At 43.0% G+C, this 12,313-nt stretch overlaps 1 protein-coding gene across 1 annotated transcript in view; it reads left to right on the forward strand.

Annotated features, from left to right (window-relative positions):
* Positions 1 to 54: 54 nt before the first annotated feature.
* The window catches only part of LOC118404945 (sodium-dependent lysophosphatidylcholine symporter 1-B-like), a 36,872-nt gene continuing 24,613 nt past the window's right edge, over positions 55 to 12,313 (forward strand). Inside the window, exons 1-5 of the mRNA XM_035804351.1 lie at positions 55 to 127; positions 560 to 718; positions 1,076 to 1,197; positions 1,658 to 1,787; positions 2,127 to 2,205. Coding sequence (XP_035660244.1) covers positions 59 to 127; positions 560 to 718; positions 1,076 to 1,197; positions 1,658 to 1,787; positions 2,127 to 2,205 — 559 coding nt within the window. The 5' untranslated portion in view covers positions 55 to 58. The remainder of the gene's footprint in view (positions 128 to 559; positions 719 to 1,075; positions 1,198 to 1,657; positions 1,788 to 2,126; positions 2,206 to 12,313) is intronic.

Raw genomic sequence — 12,313 nt, forward strand, 5'->3', positions numbered from 1 at the left:
GTTTTACGCCGTGCCGTAATTCGTGCGCGTTGTTGTCAAACATCAGCTGATCGGGAGTATGGCGGGTGATCATGAGGAAGAGGAGTCTTTACTGGCCAGTTATTCAGCTCCGCCAGACAGACCACAGGTAAGTACGGTTAGATTGTGTGTGTGTTTGTGTGTGGAGGGACAGGGATGCTTTGTTATGTGCATCTTGACTTCTGAACCGCGTGTCGCCGCGACTATTAAAAGTTAACTTTCGTAGTTTGAAAACTCACAATGTAATTTAGTGCAGTACCTGACAATCACGTGCACGTCCATATATAAACCTCAATACATAATGACAGACCATTGTTAACGTTAGAACTCGTGAAGAGGCAGTGTCTATATTTTTTGTGGAAAGTTTTACACCTCTATTGATGAAGACGACTTGATTTTAAATAGTAGTACTAGTAAGCGGTAGATATTAAGTTTTAACTTTTTAACTTTTTAAAAGTAATTAACAACGTTATTGATTTTAAGAAGATATCATTTTGTCACGTAATGCATAGTTTCAGAGGCCACATGTCTGTTCCTACAGGCTAATGGGACGTTTGGCCACCCCCAAAGACGGACCAAACATGGGAAACCCTTGTCTCTGGTCAGCAAGGTGTGCTTCGCCCTGGGAGGGATGCCGTATCAGATGACCAACAACGTTATCGGCTTTTTCATCTCCATCTTCCTTCTGGAGGTTGCACAGGTAAGGTATATATAGCTTTTCCACGTCCAACATGCCACCACGGAACTTTTACCCCACACCCCATGTATTAGACCCTGTTGCTCTAGGCTAGGCTTTATGTAGAATAAATTGATTATGCTCAGCATGAAATTGGAATTACTTATAAAAATTCTGTGAAAATGAAATGGCTGATCACACTGCACATGACAGGACTGCAAGCCCCATAAAAAGAAGGTCCATCATGACCTTGTTTTCACTTAAGTTAAGGTGAACCATTTACAGGTAACAGGTGGTTTTCCTACTACCTGCAACTATCCAGCAAACCAGGGGTTTTCACGGGTAATGACTTTTGATAGATACCTCTCTTTCTCCTGACAGATCCGGCCTGCATATGCATCGGTCATTTTGTTTGGAGGCAGAGCGTGGGACGCCATCACTGACCCGCTGGTGGGATTTCTGGTCAGTAAGACCAATACAAGATGGGGCAAGCTGCGGCCATGGTAGGTCATCAAGAAAGTAACAGGAATCATTGAAATAAAGAGAGGCTAAAGGATATTGAGTTTTCTAATACAAATATAGCTTAGGCCATATATTATAATAATACTTCAAACTTCTAGATGGTATTTTTTGCTTCATATCTGAACATACAAGATAACTATATTTCAGACTCTTCCAAAATGGGCAGTTTTGTATGCACACTGAAATAACCCTAAAGTCCCAAAGTGCAAAGAATGCATCTGCGCGATTTTAGAGTGAGGTGATGTTGGGATTATATGACTTTGTATAGTCCATTTATTGGCAGAAGTAACTTAGGGATGGTCTCTTTGTGCAAAAGGTTGATTTTTTGGTACATTCTGCCTGGGCAAGGAAATGGAGTGTTATGCACACATTTGCTTGGAAATGTGCTTTCTAGTACATACCGTTAACTAGACATGAAAAAATAACTCTGCCTCTTTACAGGATAATTTTTTCGGCTCCATTTGGTGTGGCATCATACTTCTTCCTGTGGTACGTGCCAGCAGACTTCAGTGAGGAGGCTAGGCTGGGCTGGTACTTCCTCATGTACTGCCTGTTTGAAGCAGCACTCAGTGTAAGTCACTCAGCATTATCAGTCACTCATTATCATTGGACTATCAATGCACAAAATGCACCAAACAAATGGATAAGGTTCCAATTGTGTACCTGGATGTCTAATCTTCATCTGCATGTCATACCCTTATTGTAGACTGGGTGTTATTGCTGTTTTCATGATATTTCCTTCAATGCTAAGAGGGAATAGTGTACGCAGTAATCTGTAGAATCATAGACAAGCTATAAAATCATGCTATGGGTGAACAGAATGACACTTACTTTATAGCAATTATCAGTAAACAGCATTTATGTTCTAGCTATGAAGCATTTCTCTAATCAGTCTCCTTGTTGTCTTCAGTGCTTCCATGTGCCTTACACTGCCTTGACCATCTACCTCAGTGCTGACCCAAAGGAGCGGGACTCTGCCACAGCATACAGTAAGTACATGCAAGAGTCTGTACCAAAAAGTTGCCATGCTAAACAGAATACTGCTGGGGAAAAAAAACTTTAGGTTTATGTGATAAAAATTCCAACTCAAAATTCTTTTTAAAACATGGGTTGAATGGAAAATTTCAAAATACAGGTAACGTTATATATATAAGGAAGGTATTTCAAAAATACAATTGTTGAACTATTGATTATCTTCAATGCAATGTTTCAATAATCATCAGGATATACATACAAACAATACTTAAGATCAAACTCATATCCTGGTAATACCTGTATATTTCCTCTGTAAAATTGCGAGCGTCCCCGCCCGTCCGGGACGCCCCGGACGGGCGTCCAGCCTCGTCCCGCGCGTCCCTACCGCGTCCAGCGCGTCCACGCGCGTCCCGACGCGTCCACAAACTGACGCCTCGGACGGCGTCCCGTTCCCGCGCGTCCCGACGCGTCCACAAATTTACGCCTGGGACGGCGTCCGGCCGTCCCTCAAAGCATGGGACGCCTCCCCGTCCCTCCCAACCCGTCCGGTCTGGGCGCGGACGCCGCAATTAACAGATTAATCTGCTGATAAGCCGTTCTCCTGCTGTTCTCCGAGTGGGCCGATAGCCAGCGCCCCCTGTCGGACCACGCTCCGCGCAATGTTCTCTATCAAACACAGACAGGCCGCGCGTGTGGATTCATGCCGGGCACCGCGGTCATCCGAAGTAACGCATATGCTGATTTAAACGATTTACGGAAAATCAACAAAACGCCAGCACACACGGTTAACCTGTAATCCATGAACAACATGAATATATGTGAAGTTTCCCCCCCAACCCTTCTAAATTTTGGGGGTGACTCCCAATGCCCCATAACTTTAAAATTTATCCATGAAGGCATGATTTTTTAAACGTTTCGCCGGGGGACTCTCAGTCCCTGGATCAGCGAGGATCAGCACTTGAATAGCACACGCGCATCAATCACACTCACGGCGCAGTGTACGCCGCCCAAGTATTATCACCTTACTGCTAACTGATAGCGCGTGTTACTGTGCTAGAGGTGTAGAAATTTTGTTGTTTTATGGACCCTGTGACGCACTCTATAAATGACCCACGTGGTCCGGTAGCTCGCACGTTATTTTGGACCCGGCCCGCGCAGTGAAGCGATTCATATGTAAACAAACATCACTCCCCATTTTTCAACCTCCTCCTTGCCTGGGCAGACTTCGCGGGATGACTTTTGCACATGAAAATTGCTCTTCAAATTATGCCCCCCCCCCCCCCCCCGTGTACACTATTTGATATGCACTAGATTTCCGACGGTTTCTAGCGAGGACCAATCAGATGACTGCTAGCAGGTCACTGACCGCCGTCGACAATTAGCCAATGGCAGCCTAGTTACGGGCTAATTGCACCTCTTGTAGCCATCTAGTTTCATGTAAATGTCCTACACTCAACCCAAGCGCATTTGAGTTGCTGTTTTGAGTTCTTCCGTACGTCTAGATCGATCAGCTTGAATATAGTTAACTTTGAAAGTTGGATGATCAAAAAGCGGAGGGACTGTAGAGATGAAGTTTTACACTTTCAATGGTGCTGCACTCGCGCTAATGGAGCGGTCGCTACGCGCCCGTTGCGACAACTGTGGAACGTCGAACTATGTTTGTGTCAAGAAGCTACAGAAGCCTCCACAACGTGTAAAAATTGTGACGAGGAAGTGACTTGGGTTAGCCCTAAGAATGGACACAGATAAATGATCAATGTGATTTTATTGAATTATTGAATTTAGTAGAATTAAAAGTACAGTAGGCCCTTCTCTTCCGCCATAAGCCACAGGTACTTTTGTGATGAGCCGGCTGTATGGCCTCGTTATAAAGAGGTCACCAATAAGTTAGTATTAGCACTTGTATTGTTATAATCAAATGTACTGTATCCATATTTCCTAAGAAGTTGTATACTTACCTATGTTGAGCCAGTAGATGTACTAAATAGTACACGGTCATAATATGGCATGCTATCATGCATGCATTTTGCAATGATGTGTGTAAAGTTTTGGGCTAATGTAACATGTGTCACATTTTACATTGTTGTTATTTCTGTAAAATATATAGTAAAAACAGCACGTAGTTCTACAACTCACAACTTATACTAGTATTACCAGTATTTAAAGGGACCAGCTCACAAAAAAAAACTGCAAACTAAAGAAATCCCTAGAAAGATGTCCTTTGTAATGTATTGACGGTATTTAACAGCTAGTAATCGACGGACAATAGGTGTAAAACATTCCTCCCTGACCCTCGCGTGCCACCGGTCTGGTGTTAATTGGTTACTCTGCATTTGAAAGAACCTGCTTCATGGGCGTTGACCTCGCTAGAAATTTACTGAATAACATTTAGAGCTAGCCCCCCCCCCCCCTGCACCATGGAAACTGCAAAAAGCGTACAACTTCAGAAAATGTAAAAACAAAAAAAAAACAAAAAGTGTGGCAATGAAAAAGCATTGCCATGGCGACGGTAATATTGTTTGACTTTTTTTGTAACGTATTGTATTGTATCTTGATAGAGATGATTGCTGAATTGTATGCTTGGTAAGTCATGATGATGTTCCGGACTGTATGTGCTAGTGTAGTAGTGTCGCGATACGTTGGCTTAATGTGCTGTGAAGTATGGTGTTGATACACAAGTTAAGTATTATCATTAAGAAATATCAATACAATTAAACGACGTTAAAATTAGAAAGATTATTTCAAACATGCTACATGTTACATTGATATTTTGCAGTAATCTGCGCCTGGCCAGTTAAGTGTTGGGTTTCGCGTACTATCCATTTTATGGCAGCGGTTCCAAGGAATCAAGGCATGTGGCCAATGCTGCAATGTTGATGTAGGTATATGAATAAGCCATTCTATAACATCTGCTCAAAGATCAAGAGCTAAACGACCTTCTGTGGCATACAGGGAGATAGAAAGATACAACCAAGTTACGGTAGGTTGGTACTTGCTGGTAAAAACTTCTCGGTTCAGTTGAAATACGGGTCAAAGATATGTGCGTTTCGTGGATCTTTTTCCCTAGGAGCCAGACGGGATCGAGCCTGGTTACCACACCACAGCCCGATCTCAGTATCTATCGTGCAGGGGTCTGGCAGGATGATTGTAGAATGGCTCTCCAATGCCCTTGGTCAGAGAGAGGAGAACCTAGGATTGATAACCACCCCAGGTAGCCAGCTACAACACACCACAGTTGGTCAGCAGGCTATTGTAGTAGCGAATCAGGGACTAGATATGGCTCAAGGGTGTATTGAGCTATTTTTCAAAATAACAACAGAACTTTGAGGCTGGAACTTTGTAAGGTCCACCTGCCCTTTCCCCGAAAAGGGTAGCGATAACTCCTTCGGGTTAAACTCCCCCGGAGCGCTAATGTGAGATCGGCGGGCTAACTGGCTTGGTTCCCCGAACTAAACTTCGCTAGCTACCCGGTCCTGTCTGGCTCCCAGGGTATGGATCTTGAAACGTGCTAACTGTGATTAAAACGCAAACGGACACTCCTTCGTCGGGATTTTCCTATTTTGGAATACTCCCCGTGGAAGTAGGGCATGATCATGATACAGAAGCCACTCTTCATGCCGTCTTAGTTTTGTTCCGTGCTACTCAGTGTACATGACGACCTGTTCGATGTGTGCCCTGGTGGTTTGTGATCTAGACGAGAGTCCTGCTTGTCGCAGTTTCGGGCAATCTGGAAAAAAATTCGGGGGGGGGGGGGGGCTTTTACGTCTGCCCTCTAAAGCTACCCTCAAACGGGGCGAAGGATTTCTTATCCCGAACTTTATTCTTTATCCAAAAAAAGGACTTCCGGGCCCTTGTCCCAAGAATTTTGCTAGCTTTTTTTCCAATACGTCAACGTTTTCGTGCAGCGACCTAGCGATGAACGTTTTGGAGGCCCAGAAGTATAGTGAGGTCGGCTTTACGTCAATCTGAAGGGTTACTTCCTATGCCGGGACACGTGTTCGTCGGGCCCATGCCGGCCACGGGGTGCCATCTCCCCACTTGCCGCTTGGTGACGTGGGTGGCCGGGGCCCTTTAATATCGGAAGCTGGGCGCTCCAGGGAGAACAGGAGATGGGGCATCTTAGTTTAAGGTTATGTCAGGAGGAGGAAGAGACATGTCATCCTTTTGGGTAAGCGTGATTATCGTCGCGATGGTTCTGCTCTGTTCTGTGAGTGTGAGTGGTTCTGTTCTAATGATCAGTGGCGGTTTGTTTACATCTCCGTGAAGGGGGGGGGGGCGATTATGTGGTACTTATTTCCTCGAGGCCCTCCTTCATGGATGCCTTGGTTATCAGTAACGCATTTATTCTGATCAGAACAAACACAGAAACGCTAAACCATGTGTATAACGGTGGGGCACTACATCCTCTAATCACACCTCGTTGTGACTAGGACGTCCTCTCTTACTTGTCTAATATTTCTTCAAAACATTTACATCTTTCCAAATTATGCCTAACAACAGTTATGGGAAGACCAGTATAGGATTCCATAAGAAATGAACCGTTAAACACTGTTATGTGACTTTTGACCTTATAAAATACAACACGGCTGATCTCATTGACCATATTTCACCTTGAATTAAGTTAAACAATTATAGCAGTCCACAATGCCCCATCTGCAAGACCGAGCTGAAGTTAGCAGCCCGTTTACCAGCACCAGTTGTGGCACGTAGACACCACGCACTCGCAGTTGCACGTACGTCGGTTTGTACCCTTAGCTTTAAAATGGTTAGACCAGTCCTGCTATGTATCTCAAGATCATCTTGATGTTTGAGTCTACACGACATGAAGAGTGTATTCATGTTTACTGTACTATACCTTGGACATTTTGTATCAAACACCCTAAGGTGCAGCAAGGTATCTTTAAGCTATACTACGTAATGTTTGGACAATACAGTATGTTTTTGTTGGGTTTCGCCTGCGTGCCTGCCTTGATCAGGCGGTCCAGGGCGCGACTCATCATCTTTAAGGGATATACATGAATGTTGTGATCGAGGCACACCTCTCATAGCTTTCTTAGCCCGGCTTGCACCGAATGGTCCTACAACATAGAAATAAAAGGAAAAAGGGGAAAATTTGTCATAACATGCCGGACTCAGTCCTGCCTGGGGCTAATAAGTCGTGTATGTGTAGAGAGTCGTGAGCATGACAGGCCCATTTGTCACACCGACTCAAAGGGTGACTACCACATTCCAAACCAAAGATACTGTAAGTCGACAACGCATGAAGAGTGTGTTCATGTTTACTATGCACTTGGGGCAGTTTGTATCAAACACCTTAAGGTGCAGCAAAGTATCTTTAGAAAGTATGTTTCTGTTGGGTACGACAAATTAATGTAATGGAATATACATTCAAAAGCAAATAACAGTAAAGATCACGGCGCTGCAATCCATGAAGATCGAGCTGGTCCAAAAGTAACCTGGAATCCAGTCTACCGTGGATTGGCCAGGCTAACTTCGTCTTTCCACCACCGGGGTCACATACAATGAAAGCAGACGAAAAAACAAAATAGTGCAATTTGGTGAAATTTCACCACATTCGCAGGCGTGCCTCTATTGTCTCTTTCCGGATGTTTGTATCAACAAGAAACCTCCTTTGTATATTAAAATGTATCTGTCTCGTGATATGTTCTGTTACTTCCCACTTGTGGCTATGCCTTGTTTGTTCATTCTCAACTTTCTGTAATGATTTCGAGCGCTCATTTGTTAGACATGAAAATGACGCCTAAAATAATACACCTGGAGCCATAATGAGATCTTCACCTCACGGAGACTCATGATCAGCATAGAAAACTTAGTTTCTACGTGTTGTCGGGCGTGTACGGGGGTTGAAGTCTGTAATCATTACTGCTTTCGTTGGGTGTTTGGTCTGTGAACGTTGCGATATCAAAATTCCGCCGTTACCTATTAATACAATCAAGGATAAAACCTCCTTGTTACAAATGTGGCCTTACAAGAGGGTGGTAGAATGCCTCGCGGGAGGTATTTATTCACACCATGTCGTATAACAGTTCTCTCGATGGCGATTAATCTATATGCAAAACAAATGGCCTTCTGCTGTTAGGCCGACAAAAGATCTCTCAACGTTATGACACCGGCCTTTTCCTTTGATAGCGATATGTGATGTGTCGCGTGATTGCATACCAAAGTAAGTTCTCACTGTAGCCGCCCTCGGGGACCCCAACAAACTCCTCGGGTGGGCGGAGCAGTACCAAATCCACATAGTCAGGCCACTCCCATGATCTAACTGACTTAGAACATGGCCATCTTTCCGAAGCAAAATACACTATTATAGTCACTAGAAACATGTAGTTTGTTTTCCTAGCTAGCGAACAGACAGGCTACATTCTTCTATTTCTCATTCATGAACCTGGTGATGGCGCCTCACACCTTTCCCCATGAGGCTTGTGTGAAATTCATGTCAGGTTTTACAACACTTTTTTGCAACACAATGCCATTGTTTTTGGGTGAATGTCAGATCAAGGAGATCAGATTGATCCCAGTTCTCAACCTGATCTCAAATGAGTAGGACGTGGCATCTCTTGAAGGCCAATTTCTCGAGTATGTTCAGCCGTTTTCACAGTATGTGCAGGCGAGTTCCGTACGCGTACACAGTCCGAGTTCCAGCTGAGTTCCAGCTGAGTTCCAGCTCGAGCTGGCGGACGTTTTGCTGCAGCATATTGGCATCTCTGCCGAACTGTTTTGTAGTTTTGATACTGACCAATTCCTGCCAGACAGACCAGCCAAATTATGTCGCTGCCCCCTCCCCCATTTCATTCACCCTGCTGGAGTAACCGTCCTGACGAGCTGTCCTGTTCCCAATTCGACCCGTTCCTGGTAGACCACATCTTCCTCCATTTTAGTTTGTTTCTCTTTTAAAGTTTTATGGAAGTATTGATCGTATACCACATGTTTGCTTCATTTTTATCAATTTAACGCGCATGTTTTTAGGTAGCATCTCTACTTTTAAAGTTTTTCTTTACTATCTTGAGAACCTGTTCCCTAGCTTGATGTAACCGTTGCCAAGGCGGTTATATTTTTCATGTATTTGATGTAACTAGCTAGATAATGCTGTTCGTACGTTTTCTTGTTACAAGAAACTCTTTATTATTGTCTTGTTCGTTTTCTGACTTTTCCTTTCTGAATTTCCTTTGTTCATGTTATGAATAAAGATGTTCAGTAACAAAGGTTGATTTGCTGTTTACCTTTTTGTTAATTCTTTAAGTGCTTTTATTTGCATGAGAAAGGTGGGCGTCTCCAACTTAGTCAATTTATTCGTTGGTTGGTACACCCCTACCCCTAGGGAGACCATTCAGTTGAATGGTGGGCGTCTCCAACTTAGTCAATTTATTCGTTACTTAGTACACCCCTACCCCTAGGGGCGCCATACTATGTGGATTTAGTCACAAGAAATACTCGCTCCTGATTGGCTGAGGAAAGATGGCCATGTTCTAAGACCATGGTGACGAATTCTTTTAGCGGATGCATACAATAGAGAGATGCCAGCCAGTCTATACATATTCTGAATACTGGATGTGATTTAGTTTTCTTCTGATATAACGGCAACAGGGAAATACAGACGGGATCCCGTTCTTGTATACGCGAACGTCTAACACGTCTGCAGGGACACCACCCAGGGAAGTTACCGGATAGGACATGGGTTAAAATCCCTGCTAACTATCAACACTAATGGTTATCAAAAGATTTTGAGCGTTCTGTTTAAGTATCTCAAATGTAAAAGTACAAAAACTTTCCAAATCCCCGGGAAATAAGCGAATGTGCATGTTGTCACCCGCAGATTTTTCATGCGCAACTTTTCACGCGCACAAAACCCCATCACTGTTAGCGTAAAAGTTTACATGTGTAGTCTTGAATTTTCGTGAAAAATGCATAAAAGTTCCGTTGTCGTGGTTTTCTCGGTGTTCGGTCGACATACTATCTATCTGACACAGTGACTAAATTTGTCATATCGCCGGATTCTGAGAATCACCACGATAATTTTTGCCATCTGTTCTACTCTTCGTTCCGTGCACCTTCAGTGCAGTCAAGGCCACTCTGACATTTCATACGTACCCTCTGGCCCCAGCCCTGGTCGTAACTCATTTTCTGTGACAGCTAATTGCAGCAGATTTGGCCAAACATCCTCCCCTGATCTCTGACATCTTTGAACCACAACCAGATTTTTTGCCTCCATGGTTTCGGCTTTAAAAATCTCTAAACCTTGCTCATGTGGTGTCATGCCCCGTGCCTTTTCTTTGCCAAATTGTACCAACCCCCTTCCCCACCGACTCAACTTAAACATTCACGTTAGTGCCAGAGTGAATTCTGAACCTTAATCGTTTTTGCCATGTTTAGGTCAAATCATGAGGTTTTGCTAGATCATTCTACCTATGCACAATGTATTTCTTTCCCGCTATAGTTGCAGCGTGTCAAATGGATACCCTAGTTCTTTTTGTTAAAATGTAAATACATTCGATTGTGGTTGTTACACTTAGACATGTTGGTATGTGTTTAATAGAAGATAAATGTGGCGGAGTGGATACAAACGTGTTTTATTTTGTATCTAATTAGAGCAGCATATACCTCAGAGTACCAATCCCCATTTAGACACATTTGGGAACAAGAAAATAGGGGGTCAGTAAAACCAGGACTGTTAACGGAAGTTTTTAATTTGAAATGACTCAGTATTTGATGCATGATAAACAAAAATCGACTAAACTATTCGATTATTCACTAAAGTTTGAGACGGATTATCAGGGCGAGTTGCGAGTTATTTATCGTTTATACATCGCAAGTTCATTTCGCCGATGTCTTAGAAAATATGGATCGCGACACCATATTCCCATATGTACGGATACATCCCGGACCAATGACAAGCTGAAAGGGAATAGTGTCACTTATTATTGTTAAAAGATTAGATAATATCAGTACGGGCGAAACCCTGCGTATCTCTTCGCACAATGCGCGAGTGGTTTGACCGTCTGGGGACACGGGTACTAGACGCATACAGACAGCGCCTGGCACGTCTGGGCCACATACCGAGCTTCGAGTTAGATACAAAGAGAAGATCCCGTCATTAATTTGCACGGCGGCATCTTGCTCCAATCAGTTGCAGATGCCACCGATACAAAGTGGTACCGGCACTATCAATAGACAATACCGTATATTCTCGAATAAAGTACGCACTTTTTTAACTTTTCAAAATTGAAAAGGTCCTACAAGTTGTTGCCAAAGTTGGGGTGCGTACTTTATTTGAGGTTACTGCACAGATAAATGGTAAGAAAAGCCTAAAATAAAGCAAGGTGGAGCTACACTTCTAGTAATGTTTCAAAACATACACATGTTATTGTCTTGAAGTTGTCTAAACATGAAACAAAGAAATTGTCTTAACATGATTTACATATTAACAGTGTCATTTGCATACAATCCTTTTGAGTTAGTGACTTTGACTTGTACAACTGGTTTTGCCTGATTTCTTCTACCAGTTCTCAGTGATTTTTATAATTTGCAGCAGGCAATTCACAAGTTTATAGAGACAATGACAGTGTAAACCCAGGTTATTTTATGCAAAATGACCTGTGGAAAACATCATAAATTCGAATTTATTTAGTTAAAGGTCTGTTCAAAACTGGTGGAGAAGGGGTGCGTACTTTATTTGAGTTTTTCCATTTTACCTTTCAGTCCCAAAGATCTGTCTAAGACTTGTCCAAAATCAGGGGTGCGTACTTTAATTGGGGTGCGTACTTTATTCGAGAATATACGGTACCGTTCAGGTCTGGTGAATGTCGTGACCCAGGCTGTTGTTATTATCGGCAATGGGTTTGAGAATCTTGATAATACGCACGCGTAGACCTGACGTAAGTTTTAGGTTTAAGCACACGCCGAGCATATCAGGTGACATACAAAAAGAGATGTTATCGACAATGAACAGGTTAGCTTTGACCACTGTACAATAGATATATATATACACAAGTGTAGCATTGAGTGTATGTCCTTTATAGTGATTTTTATACACAGAATATATTTTTATATGACAACACACAGCCATTTCTCAAACATGACCATTTAATCGGACACAGGTATAGC

Source organism: Branchiostoma floridae, chromosome 2, assembly GCF_000003815.2.
Source record: "Branchiostoma floridae strain S238N-H82 chromosome 2, Bfl_VNyyK, whole genome shotgun sequence".
Classification (NCBI taxonomy): domain Eukaryota; kingdom Metazoa; phylum Chordata; class Leptocardii; order Amphioxiformes; family Branchiostomatidae; genus Branchiostoma; species Branchiostoma floridae.